Raw genomic sequence first — 24,251 nt, 5'->3', positions numbered from 1 at the left:
CACGGGCGAACACCCTGATCGGCAGGAACATAGGAGTCTACAGCCCCAGGAAAGAGTACTAAGGTGCTCATCCTCTGGCCGACTCAGCAGTCGGCTGCAGGCTTGGAGGCTACACCCACCAGATGTGCTCGCGCGCACCCGGCAGAAGATGGACTACCGACGAGTTCCTCCCCCATTGGGGGCTAGGCGCCTATGTCTACTCGGCATGCCTCTACAGCCTTCGTGATCCCCTCATCAGGGTATGGGTGCCAATATCCCCCCGTGCGCCTCCACGGCCTTCGCCAGTCCTCCCCGTGGAGGCGGGGCACCGAAATCCTACTTGGTTACCCTATGCGGTACACCAAACCAAGGGGGAAAACACCGAAGTTCCAATAAACAGCCCGCCTCCAGGTCACAATGGGCACAGAAATTACAAAGAAAATACAAGCTTTCATTAAGCTAAAGACACAAGCCCTAGGCTTTTACAATAACACGGAAAACGTGTGTGAACAGCCCCGGGACTGCTCTGCACCTTGGGGCATGAAGCGGAACAAGGGAGCCAAGATCCTTGTTTTCCTGCTACAATGATCTCCTCCCTCTCTCCGTCCTCTGATCTAGAATCCGGGACAGGGGCCCATTCGAGACGTACGATGCTCTCTCTTTATGAGAGATCTTCTAGCATCGTACTCCTATACGCCCTCAAAAGCGGCAACTCAACAGCCCCTTCATGGCTTCATAGAAGCCCCAAAGCGGCTCGAGGGCTCCTATCGGGTTCATAAACCTGGGGTCCCCAATGGACCCGCTTCCCTACAATACTTGGCCTAGCAGGCGGCGTAGCGACAGCGCATGTCTAGGCTAGCCCAGACACACAATGATAGGCCGAGACCACGATTCGGTCCTCGACCGGCACCTTCGGCTAGGAGACCTGGTCGAAGCCCTGACCAGAAGGCCTGGCCGAGGTGGGACCGCAGTTTGACTCTGACCCCGTTCCTCCGACCGAGGATATGCCAGACCTTTGCACGCCTCTCATTCCCAACCGACATGGTCAGGGCCGATTGGGAAAGACCGACCAGGATGCCTGCTTGGTGAGGGCCCAGGGAGCAAGCGGAGTAGATAAGGTAAGACGCTCAAGTCAACTGCAATACCAAGGACCGTACCCTGCCATGCCCTGCGCACCTGCAGGACGGTGCCGTCAGGCCATGTCAGACGAACACTATACAACCTGCAGAAGCAGCAGAGCACAAACAATATTGTGGGCGCCATTGTTTTTTGTCCTAGGCGAACATTGTGCAGCCTGCCAGGTCATGAACAGTAAGGTGGGCGAACGCTGTGCAACTTGCTAGGTACAGCAGGTCATGAACAGTAAGGTGGGCGATGGCGTGCCATACCCGATGATGTGGGCAACAAGACTATATAGCACCCATACATACTCTCTCCCTTTCCGTCTTTGACTTGTAAGGCCATCCCCTTCATCTATAAAAGGGGATGCGCTCTCTCCTCTGAGGACACAACTCAACAGCTCTAGAGCTCGACAGCTACACAGTCTACGCACTCTCAACAACTGATAAGCTCGAACACACAGAGCATACGCTCCAATAGTTAGCGCATGTTTGAGCATCCGTTACTCTCTTCCACTCAGTTCAGAGTCCGACCGGGCCTCTAACATCCCCCTTCCTATTGCTTACTCGTTTGTAACCCCACAACAAACTTCGAGCACCTAGGCTCAGGAATAAAGTCACCGACTGACTGAAACTGGATGTATGGCACGTTGCCTGAACCAGTATAAATCCTATGTCATCGCGTGCTAGGCCACATCTGATCACAGCGCACGACAAAATTATAAATATTTACTTGTTGGCCACATTTCGCACCGACACAACCTAAATCTAAGGTGGCACCCTCTACAACCTATTCCCTTAAACGAAGAGACTAGTACAACAAGTAGCACTGTAGCAGTCATGGTGTGTAGTTGAGCCGTGCGCGGTGGGCCAGTGGTCCGTGCGGGGATGGGGAGCTCCTAAATGGCGACATTCTTTTTTTTTGAAAGACTAGCGTCCGGACGTCTGGACGGTTGCGCCCGCGCCAGCTCCGCTTCCCTCGCTCGCATTCGGACCGCTCCCTTTCGCTCCGCTGCCCACGTTGCTCGGGTGACTCGATCCTGTCTCTTCCATATCGGCGCCTCGCCCGCCTCTTCCACACCATTTTGTGCTCACCTCTTCCACCCCGCTCGGATGACTCCCTCGCCTCTTCCACACTGGCGCCGCATGGCCTACGTCTCGTCCCCATATCGACGCTACCATGGCTCCCGCGCTAGCTCTCTCTTCCTCGCTCAACAACCCTACATCTTGATCTACTTTTGCAACGCTCAGATAAAATAATTATAATATACGTCTGAAACAGATGAAGCATTTGGAATATACATTTGCAACATAGTCATTGCAACATATGTAACATCTAGATAAAAACACTTGCAACATGCGTTGAAACAAATAAGACATCTTGAACATACTCTTGTATCATACGTCTATAACCATTGCAACATGTGCAACATCCGAGAACTACCATTATGAAACACATGAAATATACCTCTGAAATGTCTGAAACACTTAAAACATGCTGAAACATGCGCTTTGCAACATTGGGAAGGCTAGGGCCTGTCGATTCCAGACGTCGGGGTGGGAGCCGGCAACGAACGGCGGCGCGCGAGCACCATCACAGCACCACTAGCACCGGCCTTGGCTCAACCGGGCAGGCGGCACGCACGACGGGTGGGAGCAGACCGCGCGTGTGATGGGAGGCAGATTAGGCGGCAGTAGCGAGCGCGGAGTGGGGTGGGGGCGCGCGGCGTGGATGGATGACACGGGTTTAGGCACACGGCATAGGTGAGCGGCGCGGGTGGGTTGGTCTATCCATCTGAACGGATGGCCGTGGCATATCATTATCGTTTTTTTTAAACAAAATGGCGAGATTCCAGTTTGGTTGCAGGTTTCCAATGACAGACTTTGCGTTTTTTATGTGTTCTATGCACCTGAACTTCTTGATCAATCCTGTGTATGATCAGCTACATCAATGGGACCTGTCAAAAAGCATGTTAAAAAAATGTAGCCCGCAATTTACCCGTATACACGTCAATATGCATGTAAAATTGTTGGGATGTAATCATACCAATTATCCAAACAATAGTTGGAAAAAACAGAATCAGGGTAGTCTGTAAGATTGCCTTGCCCGTCCATAAAGGAAGGGTTACAGCATGACTATCACATCTCTTGCATCTGATAGCAATCACTACGATCCTCAAATTAGCGAGTATACATCAGATGGTGGTTTGATGCAATGCACGGAACTTCAAACAGAATCGCGATCAAAGGACGGCGGAGACACCATTGCATTCCGTTGTTCCACGTACAAGCTCAACTCAATATACAGTTAGGACTTCATGCAACCGCGATATAAAGGTTGTGCTGTGCCTGGAGTTCATTGGCCCCAAGCTGGAAGCTCAAAATATTTTCTTGGCAGCTCCGCCTAGGCCATGCCACAAAAATGGTTTCCAGCTAACGGTCTCCACCATTGATAATTAGTGAGGGGTAAGGCACCTTCTTTATATCCACAAATGTTGAATACTCGGAGCTAAGTGGTTGCTTCCATGGCTCCCCATCCATTTGCATGAACGCGTCCCGCCAATACCCACCTTTGATCTCTATCCGTATTGCCGCTGCCTGAACATGGAATAGTAGCACCAAATTATGGGGTGCTTCTGAAAGAAGTAATAAGTACTCTTTCTACAGTTTATAGAACACTCTTTTTTTCGTTTCATTTTGCAATCGGTCAGATGGCCAGCCTGTTCGCTTGCTCGTAAACGATCGTAAATTTCCAGCCGGGAACAGTGTTTTTCTCACACCAAACCAGCCAGCAGTAAATAATCCACGATACGATACGGCCTCCCGAACAAGCTGTAGGCGTCTAGGCCACAAAAGAAAATAAAAGTTTAACTCCAGTGTGATCTACTTTCATTCTTATTGAACTTAAAATTATAATCTAGTTCACATTCGAATACATGTTTATTCACAGTTTTGCTTTAATGGTTTTTAGTGAAACTGAACCTCTATCAAAAAGAAAATGACCAAATAGCAGGTTATCTCTTGTCCTACCAAATAGTATTGTACTGCATATGATGGGTGCTGGGGTTTAGTCCCACATCGTGTAGCGATGGTGGGGGAGCACAACATATAAGGCTGGAGAGCCCCCACCTATCAGGCTAGTCTTTTGGGTTGAGTAAGGCCCAAATGCCTTATATGTTGTCAGCTTCAGTGGACCTGGGACCTGTGGGAGCGCAGGCTCGTGGTAACGAGCCGGGCCGGCTGCAAACCAGCTCCAAGATCGTGAACTCGGTGGTCACCACCGGTTCCAACAATTGGTATCAGAGCCGGTACCCATGGTCAGAAAAGCTAAACCCAATAAAAAATCTCGAGCGTCACATATGGCGGGGACACCCCGATGTGTGACTAAGGGGGAGATTATTGGGGTTTAGTCCCACATCGTGTAGCGATGGTGGGGGGACACAACATATAAGGCGGGAGAGCCACCACCTATCAGGCTAGTCTTTTGGGTTGAGTAAGGCCCAAATGCCTTATATGTTGTCAGCTTCAGTGGACCTGGGACCTGTGGGAGCGCAGGCTCGTGGTAACGAGCCGGGCCGGCTACAAGCCAGCTCCAAGATCGTGAATTCGGTGGTCACCATCGGTTCCAACAATTGATATCAGAGCCGGTACCCGAGGTCAGAAAAAGCTAAACCCGATAAAAAAAATCTTGAGCGTCACATATGGCGGGGGCAGCCCGATGTGTGACTAAGGGGGAGATTGTTGGGGTTTAGTCCCACATCGTGTAGCGATGGTGGAGGAGCACAACATATAAGGCGGGAGAACCCTCACCTATCAGGCTAGTCTTTTGGGTTGAGTAAGGCTCAAAGACCTTATATGTTGTAGCTCCGGTGGACCTGGGACCTGTGGGAGCGTAGGCTCGTGGTAACGAGCCGGGCCGGCTGCAAGCCAGCTCCAAGATCGTGAACTCGGTGGTCACCACCGGTTCCAACAATTGGTATCAAAGCCGGTACCCGAGGTCAGAAAAAAGCTAAACCCAATAAAAAAAATCCCGAGCATCACATATGGCGGGGGCACCCCGATGTGTGACTAAGGGGGAGATTGTTGGGGTTTAGTCCCACATCGTGTAGCGATAGTGGAGGAGCACAACATATAAGGCGGGAGAACCCTCACCTATCAGGCTAGTCTTTTGGGTTGAGTAAGGCCCAAGGCCTTATATGTTGTCAGCTCCGGTGGACCTGAGACCTGTGGGAGCGCAGGCTCGTCGTAACGAGCCGGGCCGGCTGCAAGCCAGCTCCAAGATCGTGAACTCGGTGGTCACCACCGGTTCCAACAATTGGTATCAAGCCCATGGTAAAAAAAAGTTAAACCCGATAAAAAAATCTCGAGTCCCACATCGTGTAGCGATGGTGGGGGAGCACAACATATAAGACGGGAGAACCCCACCTATCAGGCTAGTCTTTTGGGTTGAGTAAGGCCCAAAGACCTTATATGTTGTAGCTCCGGTGGACCTGGGACCTGTGGGAGCGCAGGCTCGTGGTAACGAGCCGGGCCGGCTGCAAGCCAGCGCCAAGATCGTGAACTCGGTGGTCACCACCGGTTCCAACAATGGGAAACTACTACTAATAGTGAGATTCGCTTGATGGCATTGCATACTTTTTCCAAATAGACAATAGTCTTGAGTAACCACTCGATCAACTGTGGAGGGAGCAAGTTACCTGAGCTATATGCTTGGCAGATATAAGTTCAACCATCACGAGAGATGCATGCCACCCTTGCTTCAATCCAAATATTTCAAGAAGACCATCATCTGATTGGGCTTCAACAAATCCTCTCTATTGGCATAAATGAGTTTATCAGGAGACAATGTTAATGCAATTGAGGTGATGAATGGTCACAGAAATATACTCAACACACTTTCTCCAAATATTCAGGCTTCAAATTTCCCCATGGGTTCCTTCCGCTTGCATAATTGTGAAGGTTTAATGCAACAATTGCCCTCACACTGCATCATAGATTGTCAGATGAAATTGATTTCACATTCTATATGCGGAAGCATGATCCCTAGCTATCCAAAAACAGAGAAATTGTGAGCTTGCCTCGATGGTACAGGAATGTTCTCCCACTCAGAGCTGTCCATCCTCTTGATTGATAAACAGAGAACATTCCTCAATCCCCTGACATATTATAGAAAGAAAAAACTGAGATATCCCATACAGGGCTCTGCTACACTGGGTTTGACAAATCAGTACAACCCTGGTGATTTACTTCTCAAGGGCGTACCCAGTGCAGAGAGCTCCCGCTTTGTGCGGGGTCTGGGGAAGGGTGTTAGTGGCAAGCCTTACCCTCGCATGTGCAATGCGAGGAGACCGCGACTCGAACCCGGGACCTTCCGGTCACGGGCGGTAAGACTCTACCGCTTGCACCAGGCCCGCCCTTCTGGCGATTTACTTCTGATAAAAGGATTTTTTTTTAACTACAAAGTGTAAAAGCAAGCAGTCTACCATATATAGTGAACATTTTGGATTCCTGGATGAGTTGGATCCATATTATATTGAATAGAACAACAAAAAAAAAAAACAGATGCAGAAAGTCTTAAGAACTAACAAATGTACAACTAGAATTCAGAAGGAAACTGAAAGCCTATGTTATTGGACATCTAAACTAAAGACTCAACTAAATCCGTTATTGCCAAAAACTGAAATAGTATCTGATTACTGGATTTTGGTGTAATAAACTAATACAATCATGTTTTTAGAGAATTTTGTCCAAATTACATCACATGCTACTGTTTGCAAGAAAACCCATTTGTATATTTCAAATGGGAAAATTCCAACCTTCAACTATAGTCAGAGTTCAAATACAAACCTGCAACTCTGAAACAATCAAAAACATTAATCCTTAACTATCAAACTTCTTAAAAATGACCCTTATCGATGTTTGGACTTAGGGCATAGTTGAAGGATAAAGTCAGCACATATTATTAATAGTGTTTTTTTTTAAAAAGATGACAATATTAAAGTTATCACTTGACCAGGGGAGGTATCACGCATGTAGGTATCGGTAAAATGTACGATTCATTACCCCAAAATAAAAGCAGCTACCATACCTTAATTCAGGGTCACTAATACATTGCGTAAAGAACCATCCTTGCTTGCAGGTATATCCTGCGTAAATTAACTGTCACAAAATCAGCCAATCAGTAATTTAGTTAGAAATGCTCACTCTAAAAGTTTTTCAAAATATAGATCACATAGTAAGCATCACATTAGTCACACAATAGAGCCTAGTTTTGTTTGTTCACAGTGCAAATATGTATAATTTCAATGCAACTGCACCATGCTGTTCTTTATCTGTTTTAATTCCTGTTTTTTTTTTTCTCGAAAACGCAGGAGAGCAGCGCCTCATTATATTAAGAAGAGAATAAAGGGCAAGAGCCCAAACACACCACAAACACCACACACACGCACTCACGCCCCAACAGTTTCAAGGATTATATTCGCGCCCGTGACAAAACCACACAAGGCGACCACTACTGAGCTAGACACTCTAACTACCGGGGAGGAGGGCAGTAAAAAATGATAGCCCTCGAGCCCCTGCCATAGACCACAAGCGATGCTCCTCGCCGGCAATGATCAAAGCACCAGCTAAGTTTGGAGCTGCTCCATCAAAAATACACCCATTGCGATGGTTCCATATAGTCCAAGCTCCGAGTAAAATTAGCGAATTAACTCCTTGCCTCATCAACCCATCAACGGTGCTGCTGCTAGCTTTCTCCCACCAAGCATGGAAGGACAACTCTGTAGACTGAGGGGACAGGAAATTAATTCCTGTTATCAAGTTGATGTCATTCTTTTAGTTTCATGTTTCTACCTTGACCAACAGCAAACTAAAAGGATTATCCACCAACAAGGCATGCTTCAATTCACACAGTGAAACCAGAAATTGTAAAATCATCAATGCTTTAGTTAGAAAATTTGTAGTGCTTAAGGTGCAAGTTCAGGTTTATTTTAAGCTACAGGAAAAAGGTGATAATCTCAACTCCATTTCTTAATCATTATTTCTAGAAGTTATTTATATAAGAGAGAGGTAAGAGACGTGGCCTTGATGAGAGAAATCATCAACTAATTGGACCTATACATATTAATGAGTATACTACACTTAAAAATTCATATCATTACCTTTGTTTTGCGGATAATTAACTGCGTGTTAACAGCTTGCAAAACACAGCTGAAGAAAATGGTGATTCTATCCTTTTGGATTACCCAAAGGAAAACTATAACTTAAGATGAGTAGTGCATAACTGAAGAAAATGGTGAAGAAAATGGTGATTCTATCCTTTTCGGAGAAGAAGAAGCAGGTCGACCCCAACGCTTGCCGGCGCTGCGGGAAGACGGGCCATTGGGCAAGGGAGTGCCCAAATCGCAAGCAGGATAAGAAGACTGAGGCTCATCTGGCGTAGGCTGAAGATGATGATGAGGCCACTATCCTAACGGCGACGTTCTGTGCACTGCACGACGTTGAGGCCGAGGAGAAGGGAGAGGTGACGGCGGTGGAAGGACCTGGGAAGGCCCTGAAAGCTGTCAACCTCGACGAACCACACGCCTAAGTCCACCTCGGACGTGTGGGCGGCGAGCAGGAGCAGCGGTGATATCTGGACTCCGGTGCCAACAACCACATGACGGGCTCCAAGGAAGTCTTCTCCGAGCTCGACGACGATGTGACCGGTACGGTGAAGTTCGGTGACGGCTCACGGGTGGCAATCCGAGAGCACGACACCATCATCTTCAGGTGTCAGAACGACGAGCACCGCGCGCTAACGGATGTTTATTACATCCCGCAGTTGTGTTCAAGGATCATTAGCATTGGCCAGTTGGATGAGTGCGGTAGCGAGGTACTGATCAAGGACGGAGTCCTTAGGATCAGAGACCGGGGGCAGCGACTTCTTGCCAAGGTAAAAAAGTCCCAGAACCGGCTGTACCTGCTCGACTTGAAGGTGGAGCAGCCGGTGTGCCTGGCAGCACGGCACACCGAGGAGCCGTGGCTGTGGCATGCCCGGTTCGGACATCTCAGCTTCGACGCACTTAGTTGGCTGGAGAAGATGGTCCGAGGGCTGCCCCACATCAAGCACGGAGGCGAGCTATGTGACAGCTGCCTAGCCGGGAAGCAGAGGAGGCTGCCGTTCCCAAAGGCGGCCAGGTATCACGCGGCAAACACTCTCGAGCTCGTTCACGGCGATCTCTACGGGCCAATCACGCCAGCCACAAACGGTGGTCGGTGGTACTTCCTCCTGCTCATGGATGATTGCAGTCGCTACATGTGGCTGCAACTCCTGACGAGCAAGGACGAAGCGGCGGCGGCGATCAAGAAGTTCAAGATACGCGCGGAGGCCAAGAGCGGCAAGAAGCTGCACATGCTGAGGACTGATCGCGGCGGCGAATTTACTTCGATGTTGTTCGCTGCGTACTGCGCGGGTCAGGGTGTGGTGCGACACCACACCGCGCCGTACTCGCCATAGCAGAATGGCGTGGTGGAGCGATGGAACCAGACGGTGGTCGGCATGGCTCGATCCATGATGAAGGCTAAGGGCATGCCGGCAAGGTTCTGGGGTGAGGCGGTGACCACGGCGGTGTTCATCCTCAACCGTGCTCCCACCAAGCCCCTGAAGGGCAAGACACCGTTCGAAGCTTGGTATGGGCGCAAGCCGAGCGTGTCCTTCCTCCGGACATTCGGCTGCATCGGCCACGTCAGGAAGACGAAGCCGGTCCTGAACAAGCTGGAGGACAGGAGCACACCGATGGTGTTCCTGGGCTACGCGGAAGGTACCAAGGCGTACGGGCTCTACGACCCACGTGAAGACAAGGTGCTTGTCTCGCGCGACGTCGTGTTCGACGAGAAGGCGGCCTAGGACTGGAACAGTCTGAGCTCGGGGGAAGCTGACGGCTTCACCAGCACCTTCGTCGTCGAGCACTTGGTCATCCACGGTGGTGAAGACGCTGGGGAAGAGGTGCTGGGCACTCCGAGAGGAGTGCTGAGCACTCCAGTGACAGAGCCGAACACTCCTGGGGAGGTGCCGAGCACTCCGGGAGGGGTGCCGAGGACTCCAAGAGTGGAGCCGGGAGGTCTTGCAATGGTGGCGACCACTCCAGGACGGGTGCCGAACACTCCCATAGTGGAGTCGAGAGGTCTTGCATTGGTGTCGACCACTGTAAGACGGGTGCCGAGCACTCCGCGAGGGGTGCAAACCACTCCAGGAGTGGTGACGAGCGGTCCAGGAGTAGTGCCGAGCACTCCAGGTGCTGTGCCGACCACTACGGCGGAACAGGGAACTCCATCAACACTGATCGAGTTCATCTCACCTTCAAGTGACATCACTGAGTTCGTGAATGCCTTCCACGATGGTGAGGAGGTGCGGTTCCGCAGGCTGGACGGCATCGTCAGCGGCACAGGGCCCTCAGGCCTAGCGGGTAGGCTGCTCAATGACCCAAAGCTGCTTCTCGTCAGTGCAGAGGAACCACCCACGTTCGCGCTAGCCGAGCGCGATGGAGATTGGCGACAGGCGATGCTGGAGGAGATGAAGGCGATCGAGGAAAATGAGACTTGGAGCTCATCGATCCACCTCTAGGATGCCGTCCGATCTGCCTGAAGTGGGTGTACAAGACCAAGCGGGACGAGCACGGTGCCATTGTCAAGCACAAGGCGCGACTCGTCGCCCGAGGCTTTGTCCAGCGCGAGGCATCGACTTCGAGAAAGTCTTTGCGCCAGTAGCGCGCATGGAGTCTGTCTGTTTGCTACTAGCCTTGGCAGCAGCAAAGGACTGGCGCGTCCATCACCTGGACGTAAAATCGGCCTTCCTCAATGACGAACTAGCGGAGACGGTCTTCGTCAGACAACCTCCGGGTTTCGCCGTCAAGGGAGCGGAGCACAGGGTGCTCCGACTACGCAAGGCGTTCTACGGGCTACGGTAGGCCCCACGAACGTGGAACGCCACCCTGGGCGACCTTGGGTTCACACGGTGCGCAATTGAGCACACGCTCTACACGCGGCGACGGGGGAAGGAAGAGCTCGTTGTCGGCGTGTATGTGGACGACTTGATCGTCAGAGGCGCGCGTGCGGAGGATATCAACAGCTTCAAGCGCGAGATGACAACTCGTTTTCAAATGAGCGATCTCAGCGCGCTCTCCTACTACCTCGGCATCGAGGCGACACAGGGGAAGGAGGCACTCACGCTCGGTCAGAGCGCGTACGCCTCGAAGCTGTTGGAGCGGAGCGGCTTGGCTGAGTGCAAGTCGTGTGTGACTCCGATGGAGGAGCGACTGAAGCTGACGAAGGCCAGTACTGCGGCGAAGGTGGATGCAACACTCTACCAGAACATCGTTGGTGGTCTGCGCTACCTAGTCCGCACGAGGCCGGACATTACGTTCGCCGTGGGCTACGTCAGTCGCTTCATGGAGGATCCCAGAGAGGATCACTGGGCTACGGTGAAGCGGCTACTACGCTACATCGAGGGGACGGTAGATCAGGGGATCGTCTTTCCCAAGACCGGCGAAAGTAGGTTGCAGCTCACTGTGTTCAGCGACGCAGACATGGCGGGGGACATCGACGGACGGCGGAGCACCTCTGATGTGCTCGTCTTCCTCAGGTCGGCTCCGATCACATGGCTATCGCTAAAACAGAAGGTGGTGGCGCTATTACGTGCGAGGCAGAGTACGTAGCGACAGCCACAACGGCGTGCCAAGTTGTGTGACTGCGCCGGCTGCTGGGCGAGCTGACCGGTGTCGAAGCTCACCCACCAGCACTGGTGGTGGACAACTAGCCCGCCATCGCCCTCGCGAAGAATCCGGTTCTCCACAACCGGAGCAAGCATATCGACGTGAAGTTCCACTTCCTCAGGGACTGTGTCGATGGAGGGCAGATCGTTATCGAGTTCGTTGAAACTGGTCGGCAACTCGCGAACGTCCTCACCAAGCCGCTCGGCCGTCTTCAACTCACGGAGCGGAAGGAGATGATCGGCATGGTGGGGGTTCAAGGGTTAGCAGTAGGATTAGGGGAAGAATTGTTAGATAATCTACTGCTCCCTTGTGTGAACACACGACAGGGGAAGGCGACGCTGAAAAGGTATCCTGCTGTTGTACTGTAGCCGCTACAGGGACAGACGCCGAATGGTTCACCTGCCGCACTGTAGCCACAATAGGAGCAGACGCCAGAGTCAGCCCTGCTGTCTCATCTAGTCACTGTAGCAGCATGACAGTTGTACTATGACTAGATAGATAAAGTTGTATATATAGTTTGCAACTACAACAGTAAAGAGAGTGAGTTTAGATTTGCCATCTCCTATACAGAGCTTCGGCCAACGCTGGTGTCTCTACTGTGTGTGTATGCTCCGTTCTTCCTCCCTTCTTCTATCTCTAGCCACAGTGTGTGGTCGGACAATGTTTGTCGTGGTCGGCAAGACTGGTGAGTGGTCGATTCACCAGAGCCGGTGATCCTGTGGACCAACAGAGTAGACACACGACACACTACACCCATCATTCTCAGATTACAATCGCGCCTGTGATAAAATAACTACACGACTACCTGAGCCTAAATTGGGTCTAAGGTCATCAACAAAGACACAGCCGGCTCCAGCCATACGCCACATATATCATGTACATACTGACCCATTCTTAAGTTAACATTACAAGCATATATTGAACAGTTTTCATTTGTCATAAATGATTCATAATAAACTATAAAACTTGAATGACCAATATTAGGGTTTAAGGTGATGAACTGCTGGGTTATCATAAATGTAGCCATGTAGGGAAGAGCATCCATAAGTTACTTACCTTATTGGATAAAGGTCCATTTGCAAGAAACGGTTTCTCATCACGTAATTGGTGAAAACCATAAGCCACTTGTGCATCCATTCCTGCAATACAAGAGAAGGGTATTTCAAGACCAGTCCTTATGACACTTATTATGTAATGTAAAGATTACAAATAACAGGTGGTAACAAGTAACGACAAACATAATTGTTTTATAGGACGGCGATTATACCTGCTATGTTGTATGGTGCAAAATGTTGGCCTACGAAAAAACGACATGTTCAACAGATAAGTGTCGCGGAAATGCGTATGTTGTGTTGGATTTGCGGTCATACAAGAAGAGATCGAGTTCCGAACGATGATATAAGTGATAGATTAGGGGTAGCACCAATTGAAGAAAAACTTGTTCAATACCGGTTGAGATGGTTTAGACATGTCCAATGAAGACATCCAGAGGCACCGGTGCGTAGTGGAATCCTAAGCCAGGATAGTAATGTGAAGAGAGGCAAAGGAAGACCGAAGTTGTAGAGGCAATAAAAGGAGTCTTGAAAGGATGGAATATACCCAAAGACTTAGCCTTAGATAGAAGTGCTTGGAAAACAGCTATTCACGTGCCTGAACCTTGATTGCTTCTGCTGGGTTTCAACTCTAGCCTACCCCAACTTGTTTGGGACTTAAAGACTTTGTTGTTGTTGTTGTTGTTGTTGTTGTTGTTGTGGATATGAATAGGAAAGTGAACTCCTGAAAGAATATTCATCTCATTGTCTCCAGGGTAGTATTGAGAATGAGTTGTTACCTTCCTCTACTATAGAAACCTAAAATTAAGAAAGTACAACAAAGGCTCACCTGCAGATATACAATTATACACCAGAAAATAAAAGTAGGAAGTTACCCAAGGTTTATTTATTTATGTATGTATTGAGAACACACCCAAGAAGATTATACATGTTTGGAACAGTTTGTGACCAAGTTGTTTGCTGAACTTTTTTTTTTTTGAAAGTAGTTGTTTGCTGAACTATGAAGGAAAGGATTTTGAAACCCTTCCACTTGATATGATCCTCACACACTAAGCCCCTTGCTGCACTCTTCGGATGGGCTCTCCCTGAGGCAGAGTCTGCTGCAGAACTAGTGGGGTGTAGTGTTTGAGAGGTCCTCTGGGTCGTTCTTGTTTTAGTATCACTATGGATCCTGCACACATCCTTAATTGGAATGTAAGGGGTTTAAACTCAGTAGCGAGACAGGATGCAGTCAGAATGGTGGTGGATGCCTCCAAAATTGATGTTGTATGCCTGCAAGAAACTAAATTGAGTACTGTGTCCAGAAGTTTGATCCTGACTATGTTGGGAAGTGAATTTGATAATAACTTCATTTGCTTACCCTCAGAGGGAGCCAGTGGTGGAATTTGAATTGCTTGGCAGATTCGACTGGGCACTATTGGAGCTACCAGGGTGGATACTCACAGTGTCTCGGTCCAATTTTGCCCATCAAATGGTAGTGCGTGGTGGTTGACCTGTGTTTATGGGCCACAACAAAATCAAGATAAGATCCAGTTTCTCCAGGAGCTGAGAGCTGTAAGAGCACAGTGCTCTGGGCCTTGGCTGGTGCTTGGGGACTTCAACCTCATCTATAAGGATGAGGACGAAAACAACTCCAACCTTAACAGAGCAATGATGGGAAGGTTCAGAAGGTGGATCAATGATATGGAGGTCACTGAAATTCCTCTCCATGGTCGTAAATATACATGGACCAGTTCCTTCACTAATGCTTCCCCAACGTTGGATAGGCTGGATAGAATGTTTTGCTCGCTGGATTGGGAGGAGCAGTTTCCAGGTTGTCTCCTTCAGAGTGCTGCTTCTATTGATTCAGATCACTGCCCCCTGATTCTTGGGCTGCAGGACATTATCGGCAGCAAGAAAAGATTTCATTTTGAAGCTTTCTGGCCCTCTCTAGATGGATTCCTGGATGCTGTGAGGGACACATGAGAGGGTGTACAACCCAGTCAATGCCCTCTAGAAACCTCATCATTAAAACTCAAGGCAACAGCCAGAGGATTACAGAGCTGGAGTCAGACGAAGTTTGGGCACATCAAATCTCAGTTGCTGTTGGCAAAAGAAATTATCCACCAGTTTGAAATTGCACAAGAAAGCAGGCCTCTTCAACCAAATGAATTATGGCTGCGTAATAATCTCAAGAAACACTCTCTGGCTCTAGCATCACTGTTGAGAACAATAGCCAGACTCAGATCCAGAATAGGCTGGCTAAAGGAAGGTGATGCCAACACAAGGCTTTTTCATCAGCATGCAAGATATAGGAAAAAGAAGAATTTTATTGCCAAACTTCATGAAGGAGATCAGGTCATCACAAAACATGAAGAGAAGGCGGCTGCTGTTCTGGATTTTTATGATAATCTGATTGGGGCAGAGTGTGCTAGGGAAAGAACTATCAACTCGGACTTCCTTGACAGCCCAAACTTTGAGCTGGAAGCTTTGGATACGCCTTTCTCAGAAGAAGAAGCTTGGAACACCATAAAGGAGTTGCTTTCTGATAAGGCTCCTGGCCCTGATGGGTTCACTGGCAGGTTCTACAAGAGTTGGTCAGTTATCAAGAATGATGTGATGGCAGCACTCCACTCTGTATGGAGTAGGAATTTTAGAAGTCTCTGGAAACTCAATTCTGCCTACATTACACTGATCCCAAAATAGCCAAATGCTGATCAAGTCAAGGATTTTAGGCCCATTAGCTTGGTACACAGCTTCGCCAAACTAGTGACCAAAATCCTGGCTAATAGACTTGCAGGTCGGCTAGATGAGATGGTGTCCCCCAATCAGTGTGCTTTCATCAAAAAAAGGTTCATTCAAGATAATTTCATGATGGTCCAGCAGACAGTAAAATTCTTGCATTCCCAAAAGCAGCCCAGAATACTACTCAAGCTAGACATCACCAAAGCTTTTGACTCAGTGTCTTGGGCTTTCTTATTGGAGGTTCTTAGAAAGCCGGGATTTTGTTCTCGCTGGTGTGACCTTATATGTGGTCTCTTAACAACTTCTTCCACCCAGGTCCTCCTCAATGGCATCCCAGGAGAAAGCATAAAGCACAGAAGGGGACTGAGACAGGGAGACCCTCTATCTCCTATGCTCTTTATCCTGGTTATGGATGTGTTAAATTGGATGTTCATGAGGGATGCTGAAGCTGGACTGCTACAGCCCTTATCCAGGAGACCAATCCAGCATAGAATCTCTTTATATGCTAATGATGTAGCCCTTTTCCTCCAGCCTATTGCAGCAGATATTAATCTGTCATTACGACTATTGCAATTATTTGGGGAAGCATCAGGCCTCAAGACCAATGTTCAAAAAAGTAATGTGCTGCCTATCCAGTGTTCTGAGGAAAACCTGGCTCTGATTCAGAATTTATTGCCCTGCGAAGTGCTGGATTTTCCTTGCAAATATTTGGGCTTGCCTTTGACCATCAAAAAGTTGACCAAGGAGCAGGTCCAACCCATAATTGACAGCAGATCAGCTACCTGGATGGAAGGCGGATCTGATGACACGTGCTGGCAGAGTAATTCAAGTGCAATTTGTTCTCACAGGAATCCTAATCTATGTGGCCATGGCAATAGATCTTCCACCTTGGGCTATAAAAGCCATAGATAAGATCAGAAGGGCATTCCTGTGGAAGGGTCAAAAAGAGGCAAAATGTGGTCATTGCCTCATTGCCTGGCCTAAAGTGTGCCGCTCCCGGGAACTGGGTGGTCTTGGGATAGCAGATCTAAAGTCCCTGGGTATTGCCTTAAAAGCAAGATGGCCGTGGCTTAAGTGGAGTGCGCCCAACAAACCTTGGGCAAATCTGCCTATCCAAGTCAGTAAAGAGGTAGCTGGCCTCATCTCTGTGGCAGTGATAACAGAAGTAGGAAGCGGATCTAATACGCTTTTCTGGAAGGATAAATGGCTGGATGGCAAGGGAATTCAGGACATAGCACCTCTGGTTTTCGCACTGGTACCCCAAAGAAGATCAAACAAACGCACTGTGCTGGATGCCCTCACTGAGGAGAAATGGACAGAGGATATACAAGGAGAAATCTGTATGACAGCCTTGAATCAGTACCTAAACCTTTGGGATGTCATGAATTCTGTGGAGTTGAATGAGAATATTCCTGATAAGCGAGGCTATCTTCATCGGGTAAATATACAGCAAAAAGTGCTTATGATACCCTATTTCAGGGAGCAATCTTCTTTGAACCTTATGAGAGAATCTGGAAATCCTGGGCACCCCCCAAATGCAGATTTTTTATGTGGTTAGTTGCTCACAACAGATGCTGGACGGCGGACAGATTGGCAAGGAGGGGCTCCCTCATCCAGAACAGTGCGTACTTTGCGATCAACAGGAGGAAATTATTCATCATGTGCTTGTGTGCTGTGTTTTCTCAAGAGACTTTTGGTTCTCCCTCCTGCTGCATTTTGGATTTGCATCACTTGCTCCACAACCTACTGACCAATCCTTTGATGAATGGTGGAGAAAAGTTGATAATTCGGCTAGTGGAAATTTGAGGAAGGGTCTGAACTCTCTAGTCATTTTGGGAGCCTGGAGCATCTGGCGGCACAGAAATGAGTGTGTCTTCAATGGTGCAGCACCAAATGTTAATATGGTGCTGGCTTTGGCAAGGGAAGAGGCCCATTGGTGGAGCCTGGTAGGAGCTAAGGGGATCTCCCTGCTCACTACCAAAGGAGCAGTCTAATGGACTGCTGTATCGGTCGGGTCATCATTTTATTTTTTAAACCGGCGATTTAGTTTCCTTGTAGTAGTGGGTGTTTGTGTGTGTGGGTCTGGGTCTATGTATGACTCTCTCTTCTTCTATTAATATAATGATACGCAGCTCTCCTGCGTGTTCGAGAAAAAAAAAATATGACACATACACAACATAGGAAGGATCAAAAAGGGATCAAACGGAATAAAGATTATTTTTACCTATAATATAATAATAACTGCACCAATGATTTTCGTAAATTTTTTTTGAATAATTCAAAGATTAAGGCCCAGTTTGTTTGGGCTTCTGCCAGCAACTGGGAAAGAATTGCTTCTCACATCATAAAAGCTATAAAAAATAGTTCCTTTTTGAGGAATCAATTTAAAAAACTACTTGCTTTTAAAGTAAATTGCCACCATTTGAAACTTTATTCTCCAAAAAAAATCATTTTGTATTGATTTCTACTGGTTTGAAATTCATGCAGAAGCCATTTCTGGAAAAGCCACAGCTGAAACAAAGTGGGCCTAAGGAGGTGCTAACAAACATGTTGAATAATGTATAGGTTGAAACAGGAAATTACCTATGCTGAAGTAATTATAGAAGACACCATCAAAGCAGGAAACTGTTTCAGGCAACTCTCCCTTAGCAGTGCCATCCTGCAGGAAAGAAAGACTTCCATTACTATTAGTTCTACCATCAAGCATAACAGTGACAACCCAAGATGATAGTCTAGAGGCATTGACACATTACATCATAAAATGTACACTCTCCAAGACGCCTAAGTGAGTGAGGGAGGTCCAAATCTTCCTTTTCTTCTTCTCCATGTTCAGGCATAGAAACAACAACATGCCAACTGCACAATGAAACATAATATGAGGCATTGGAAGTGGTGAAATAGGTGCACAAATCTTACCTATAGAAGGAACTCGATCATAAAGAAATTATGTCAGTACAGTTGGTGCAAAAATAAAAAATAATTTTATAATAACAGTGGGAACAACATTAATTAACAAGCTAAATGAAAAGCTACACAAATTGCAAGAGGGATAGTGGGCTATCTTTATATACAAAAGATCATCTAAAGGCTTAAACATGGGCGTGAAAACTTCTAGGATAGCAATCATGTCTGCTGATTTAATCACAAAACAATGACACCAAAGTAATACACCTATATTAAGCAGATTCTTCATTAAATAGGATATCACTAGCCCCTAGGTCTGGATATAGGCATAGAAACCTAATAGGTCAACAGGATCTGCATGCATTCTAGTTTAACTAAACATATATGGGTAGCACCTAGTGAAGTTAGCACCCTTCAATTCCTCCATTGATATATAATAAAGTTGATATAGCTGTATAATTAGAGCTGTAAGCCATATCAAATTATATCTGTAGGTATTATCTATGTTTCCAAACAAATATAGTTTTAGACATAGAGTTTTCAGAATGAAATTAAATGAGAATTTTTTCTATCATCATATAATTAAAAATGATAATGCACAAAAAAGTGTATTGGGTAAGATCATGCTGACGTCTGAAACATCTATTTGGAAACAAAGGGAGTAAATTGTAAGGACAATGATACTCCATTTATCAAACACAATTGATGCGAAGAGAACGTGTTAATACTAAAAAAAGGTACAGGGACATTATGAACATTAAATTGCAACAGAATGCATTGAAGATTAACGAATTCCTATCCTATAAACAAGAGTCACCTGTCTAAACAAGAAACTGAGCAAAAAATAGCCTTGTAAAGAGATCGCTTAGCAGCTGCTTTCCATGAGAAAGAAAATGAAGCACCCTGAAAATTACTATCATGTGATGAAAAACCTATAGTAACTTCATAAGACTGTAAAGTGAAAAAAAGGATATCCTTTTACCCAACCAAAACTTCTGGAGAGATCATTTCCTGTTCCAAGTGGTATTACAGCAACCGGAGGGACTGGCTCCCTGTTCTGAACATATAGCTCTCCTAAACATCCCAACACCCAACCTACTGTACCATCGCCTCCTGCAACCTAGGAAAGATGAACTATAATAAGTATTTGGAAGCAACAACTTTCCTAAGGTAGCAATTCAGACTCCGTGTTCAAAATATCTCAAAAGTAGAGTTCTCATTGATAACAAGGAACATTGACTAACAATAAGATTGGGGATCTCATCTCAGCCTAACCTATACAAAATGAAATAAACTGGAGCACAGCCAAAAAGAACTTTTAACTTTGGATCATTGCTGGGGATCTCAACATCATTTACACAATAACACAAAGAAAATAACTATCTAAACAAAAATCAAGGTTAGTTTTCATGAACCCCTCAGTTGGACATGGAGGAAACCACAGTATTTTAGAATTTGAGGAGATATCATAAACCACTCTAGGTCTTTTGTGTTATATGAAACATAAAACAATGTACTTCTTGTCGAGGATCTTTTTAGATGCTTCACACTACTTGTGGTCAAAGTGTCAAACTAGTATCAGAAAATGCAACTCATGAATCCACAAGTACCTTGAAATGCATAAAAAACTGGGAGGAATGCAACTAATATTGTAGTCTTTGAAATGATTGCAGCCACCAAAGTTTTGTACATACCATGACTCGCAGATTATGGCGAACAAACCTCGCACTGTGATCACCAGAGTCAGCAAGTTGTTCCAAACAAGCCAGAGCATATTCCACAAAGTCAGAAGGCTTCACAACAGTAAGATCAAAAACCTGGATTTAGAAAAGCTGTTGTCAATAAGAATGCATTTAGTGCAAAGTCATCTCAAAGTTTCATTAACAGACAGAACAGCGCAACCCCAGATATTAAAGATATGGCATGATGATAAATGTTCCCACCCTTCATCTAAGCACAAGTACAAAAATCTGTGTTTCTGCAACTTCCTGTAACAAAGATAGGAACTAAAAGGCTATGGTTTGCAAATTTAAGTGATTCCTAATTTCAGTAATGTTCTCTACAAAGGATAACAGCTTCATAAAGGGCTGTATGAAATGAAGTTCCTCATATTCATATGAAATGAACTAACTCCAACAAACTTGACACAGCTATGATAAAATTTTGCATGAAACATCAGGAAATCTCATGTATGTAGCATGTCCATCAGCTGTGAGAACAAACAATTTAAATTTCCTCAGCACAAAAAACCCTAGGACTTATTAGAAGCAATGCACAGGTGCCTCCCATATATATAAACAGAATGTGCGGATTATATAATAGAAATAATAAGTTTCTTATGCCAACATAAGAAAATCTACCCAATTCCATTTTGGTTGATGGTATATTACAGAAAATTCACTATCTCCATTTTCCCTAATCTCCCTAAACAAAGATTTGATCCCTATCCATGTTGGACTGTTCATCTCTTGCTTGACGTGTCATAGTCAGGTAAAAAGGTGACAACGGATCAGTAGCATTACCCACTTAAACACTGACATGGTTCACATACCCTGGTAGATACTTGTTGCAATTATAGGTTATAAAAAAGACTATCTTTAGTTCTCTCAACTGAATATAGCATGACGCCAATTCAGATTAAATAATATATCTTACAGATTATCACAAAAGCACAACTGTATCCATGGATTTTGAATTGGCAGCAGCATATCTATAGGTGCAGATGCGTAGAACCGAGGAACTTGTCCTTTAAACAACTTTATTCCCTCTGCTTGGGAATCCCTGATGTATTCATCAAGACGATACTCGTGAATCAGGTACCAATTTGAGCACAGAAAGTGTTAACTGCTACCAATAGTCCTTGCAAGAACAGCTGCCATCTTTGAACAAATGGAAGCGTGTTCTATCTCTAACAATAATTTCTCTCCCATATACTTTGGATATTAGTTTGGTGACATGATGGCAATCATGGCAAATTCTGAGGTTCTTGAATATCCGAATAGGCATATTGTCACTCATACTAATCAAAGCAAATGCAATTGCCAGCTTCTCACTATGCCGGCTAAGAGCACCCTCCTTCTCTTCTTCTTCAATGTCAAGCAAAACTTCCTTCTTGTCTGGGATGTAACCCTCCTCCAATCTAATCCTAGTATCAATCTCATGCCATTTTGACAAAATATCTTTTATGCGAGGATGAGAGAGATCTCCAACAATGAATTGATGAATAACTCCTTTAACCTCCACAGTGCTACAACCAGGTGTCTTGTCAACTCCCTTTTCACGCATTAGGTGCCTAATTTCCCTAGCGGAAGCATGCCTACCTGATGCAGCATAAATGTTAGCTAGAAGTACATAAGCACCACTTTTGTCAGGTTCCAACAAGATCCAATGCCTGACAACATACTCAGCCAACTCCACATTCTTGTGAAATCTACAACCAGCCATCAGAGCTCCCCAGATCAAGGCATCAGGTTTCATGGGCATTTTCTGAATCATCTCTTTGGCCTCATCAAGAAAGCCATTTCGTGCCAGGAGGTCTACCATGCATCCGTAGTGCTCAATATTTGGTTTAATGCCATACTTTCGCACCATGGAATCAAAATGCTCTCGGCCCTTGTCAACCAACCCTGCATGTGTGCACGCACACAACACACCAATGAAGGCAATGTCATCCGGCCTGCATCTGAGTGAAGAGCATTAATGCCTCTGATCCTCGTCCATGCATTGCCAGGCCTTTTATCATAGTAGTCCAAGCCAGCACATTCTTGTCCTCCATTCTTTGAAACATCTCCATTGCAAGCTGCACCTCACCACACTTGGAATACATATCAACCAGAGCAGTGCCAAAAAATACGGTGATCCTAATGCCATGAGCCTTCAGGTAAGTAGGTAACCACGCACCCACTTCCCCTGCTCCAGTGCCCCGTGCTGCGCACAAGCTGCGAGCACCCCCACGAGCACTGTGTCATCCGGGCGGACATCCTCAGCCTGCATCTGCGCGAATATCCGCAGTGCTTCCCTCCCATCACCAGCCTGGACATACCCATTCACCATGGCGCTCCAAGACACAGCATTCCTCGCAGGCATTTCGTCAAACAGAGCCCGGGAGTCGGCGACCCGGCCCACCCTCGCGTAGGCTGTGATGAGAGTGTTGAACGTGGAGGCGTCCACTGCAGCGGCCGTCCGCAGGAGCAGAAGCCCGTCGGCGAGGCGCCCGAGGAAGCCCGCATGGACGCGGATAAGCGCGTTGCTGACGAGGACGAACCGCTCGAGGCCGAGCTTGACGGCGTGGGCGTGCACGGTGAGTGCCAGCACCGCCGCGCCCGGGGCTGCCGGGGACAGCGCCATCGACTTGAGGAGGGAAGGGAGGGTGTGCGGGGTGGGAAGGAGACCAGCGCGGAGGAGGTGGGCGTAGAGCGGGAGCGCGAAGAGCGGGCGCGCGGAGCGGGAGAGGGCCCGGACGAGCGCGTCGTGGAGCTCCACACTCCGCCGGAGCTGCCCGGAGGTGACCAGCGCCGCCTGGATCCGCGCAATTGCCCGCGCTTCGCCGCATCGTGACAGCAGGTCCACGTAGCCCGCGACGCCGACCATCTAATGACGTCACGGGCAACAGCACAGGTCCACGTAGCCCGCACAACAAAGATATGGAGAGAGAAAGAGGAGTGGCGTTTTGACCTGGTCTTCGCCGATGAGGTCCTGGAGGCGGGTCTTAACGACAGGCCCCAGGCGGCCGCCACTGCGCGGGTTGACAAAAGCAACGAGCGGCGACTCGGGCGCGTCGTCGTACACCGCGGCGTCGAACCACCGGTTGCCCGCGCCACGCCCCTCGCCGTCACCGTCGCGGTCGACGAGCGCGAATGCTCCCGCGGTGGGGTCCCTGGCGCGCATCGCGGCGTGCACAGCGGCGCGGAGGCGCTGCGGGAACGCGGCCCGCTCCCTGAGATCCTCCTTCTCGAACGCGGGCGCGGCGGCGCGGCCGAAGCCGCACCCGCGGAACGAGAGCGATTCGATGAGCGCCCCCACCAGCGGCGCAGCCGGTAGGGGAGGGGAGCGGGGCGGCTCCGGCCGCTCCGAGGGCGTCGGCGACGCTGCCGCAGACGAGAACGACGACGACATGGACAGCGCGACGTCGGACCACGACCGCGACCGCGGCCGCGGCCGCGATCGCGCAGTGGTGGAGGTGACGGAAGACGCCGTGGCAAGCGGGGAGGGGAGCGCGCGGTGAGGCGGTTGGAGCGGAGGGGAGGGAGGAGGAATGGGACAGTTTTGTATGGCTGGTTTTTCCCGCGAGGAAGCAGGGAGGGGAGGCACGAGGCAGAGCCGGTCGTCACGTCAGCTTGCACAGGCAGAAAACCTAGCATGAATGAACTAGTAAAATTATCGTGCGTTACAAGATGGGCAATTTGTTTCTTACAATAAAAATAGTTTTAACAGTGTCCTCCGGGTCCGATCGGTTACTCCATTTAGTATTACATTAAATTAGAGGTTATACCAAAAAAAAAACCTTAATCAAACATGGCAATGCAATCTGAAGTCGTTTGATTTGCCCTAATAGAAAGTTGTGTGGCATTATATATGTGATTGGTTTTCTGCATAAGTGGTATGGGTGATACGCAGAATTTAGCCGAATTGTGGGATACAAGTTCCGCTTGCTTTGAGGACACTGCTAGCCTCTATATAAACATGTTCATGTGACAAACACAGGATGAACCGCGCTACAAGAG

At 47.7% G+C, this 24,251-nt stretch overlaps 1 protein-coding gene and 1 pseudogene across 2 annotated transcripts; both read right to left on the bottom strand.

Annotated features, from left to right (window-relative positions):
- Positions 1-3,129: 3,129 nt before the first annotated feature.
- On the bottom strand, positions 3,130-23,762 carry LOC136501820 (diacylglycerol kinase 4-like). Of its 2 annotated transcripts, XM_066497350.1 has the most exons (12): positions 23,203-23,762; positions 20,223-20,345; positions 19,511-19,648; positions 19,346-19,431; positions 18,378-18,480; positions 18,208-18,283; positions 12,905-12,987; positions 7,186-7,256; positions 6,176-6,253; positions 5,994-6,081; positions 5,795-5,911; positions 3,130-3,695 (listed from the first exon to the last, which is right to left on the bottom strand). In XM_066497350.1, the coding sequence occupies exons 1-12, from the start codon at positions 23,641-23,643 to the stop codon at positions 3,531-3,533; spliced, it is 1,569 nt and encodes a 522-aa protein (XP_066353447.1). In that variant the 5' UTR covers positions 23,644-23,762; the 3' UTR covers positions 3,130-3,530. The 2 variants fall into 2 exon arrangements, with proteins under 2 accessions (XP_066353447.1, XP_066353449.1); XM_066497352.1 differs by lacking the exons at positions 3,130-3,695; positions 5,795-5,911; positions 5,994-6,081; positions 6,176-6,253; positions 7,186-7,256 and adding an exon at positions 7,542-7,883.
- On the bottom strand, positions 20,812-23,189 carry LOC136501819 (pentatricopeptide repeat-containing protein At5g66520-like; annotated as a pseudogene).
- Positions 23,763-24,251: the final 489 nt, after the last annotated feature.

Source organism: Miscanthus floridulus, chromosome 13, assembly GCF_019320115.1.
Source record: "Miscanthus floridulus cultivar M001 chromosome 13, ASM1932011v1, whole genome shotgun sequence".
NCBI lineage: Eukaryota > Viridiplantae > Streptophyta > Magnoliopsida > Poales > Poaceae > Miscanthus > Miscanthus floridulus.
This window is presented reverse-complemented; position numbering and strand designations above follow the sequence as displayed.

What these genes read in the sequence shown, in the direction of transcription:
- LOC136501820 (XM_066497350.1), bottom strand. Translation starts at nt 23,643, where the DNA reads ATGTCGTCGTCGTTCTCGTCTGCGGCAGCGTCGCCGACGCCCTCGGAG. An exon ending in ACCTCATCGGCGAAGACCAG is followed by an intron (nt 20,346 to 23,202) that starts GTCAAAACGCCA and finishes TTCTAAATCCAG; the next exon opens with GTTTTTGATCTTACTGTTGT. An exon ending in TCAGTTTCTTGTTTAGACAG is followed by an intron (nt 18,481 to 19,345) that starts GTGACTCTTGTT and finishes TTCATTGTGCAG; the next exon opens with TTGGCATGTTGTTGTTTCTA.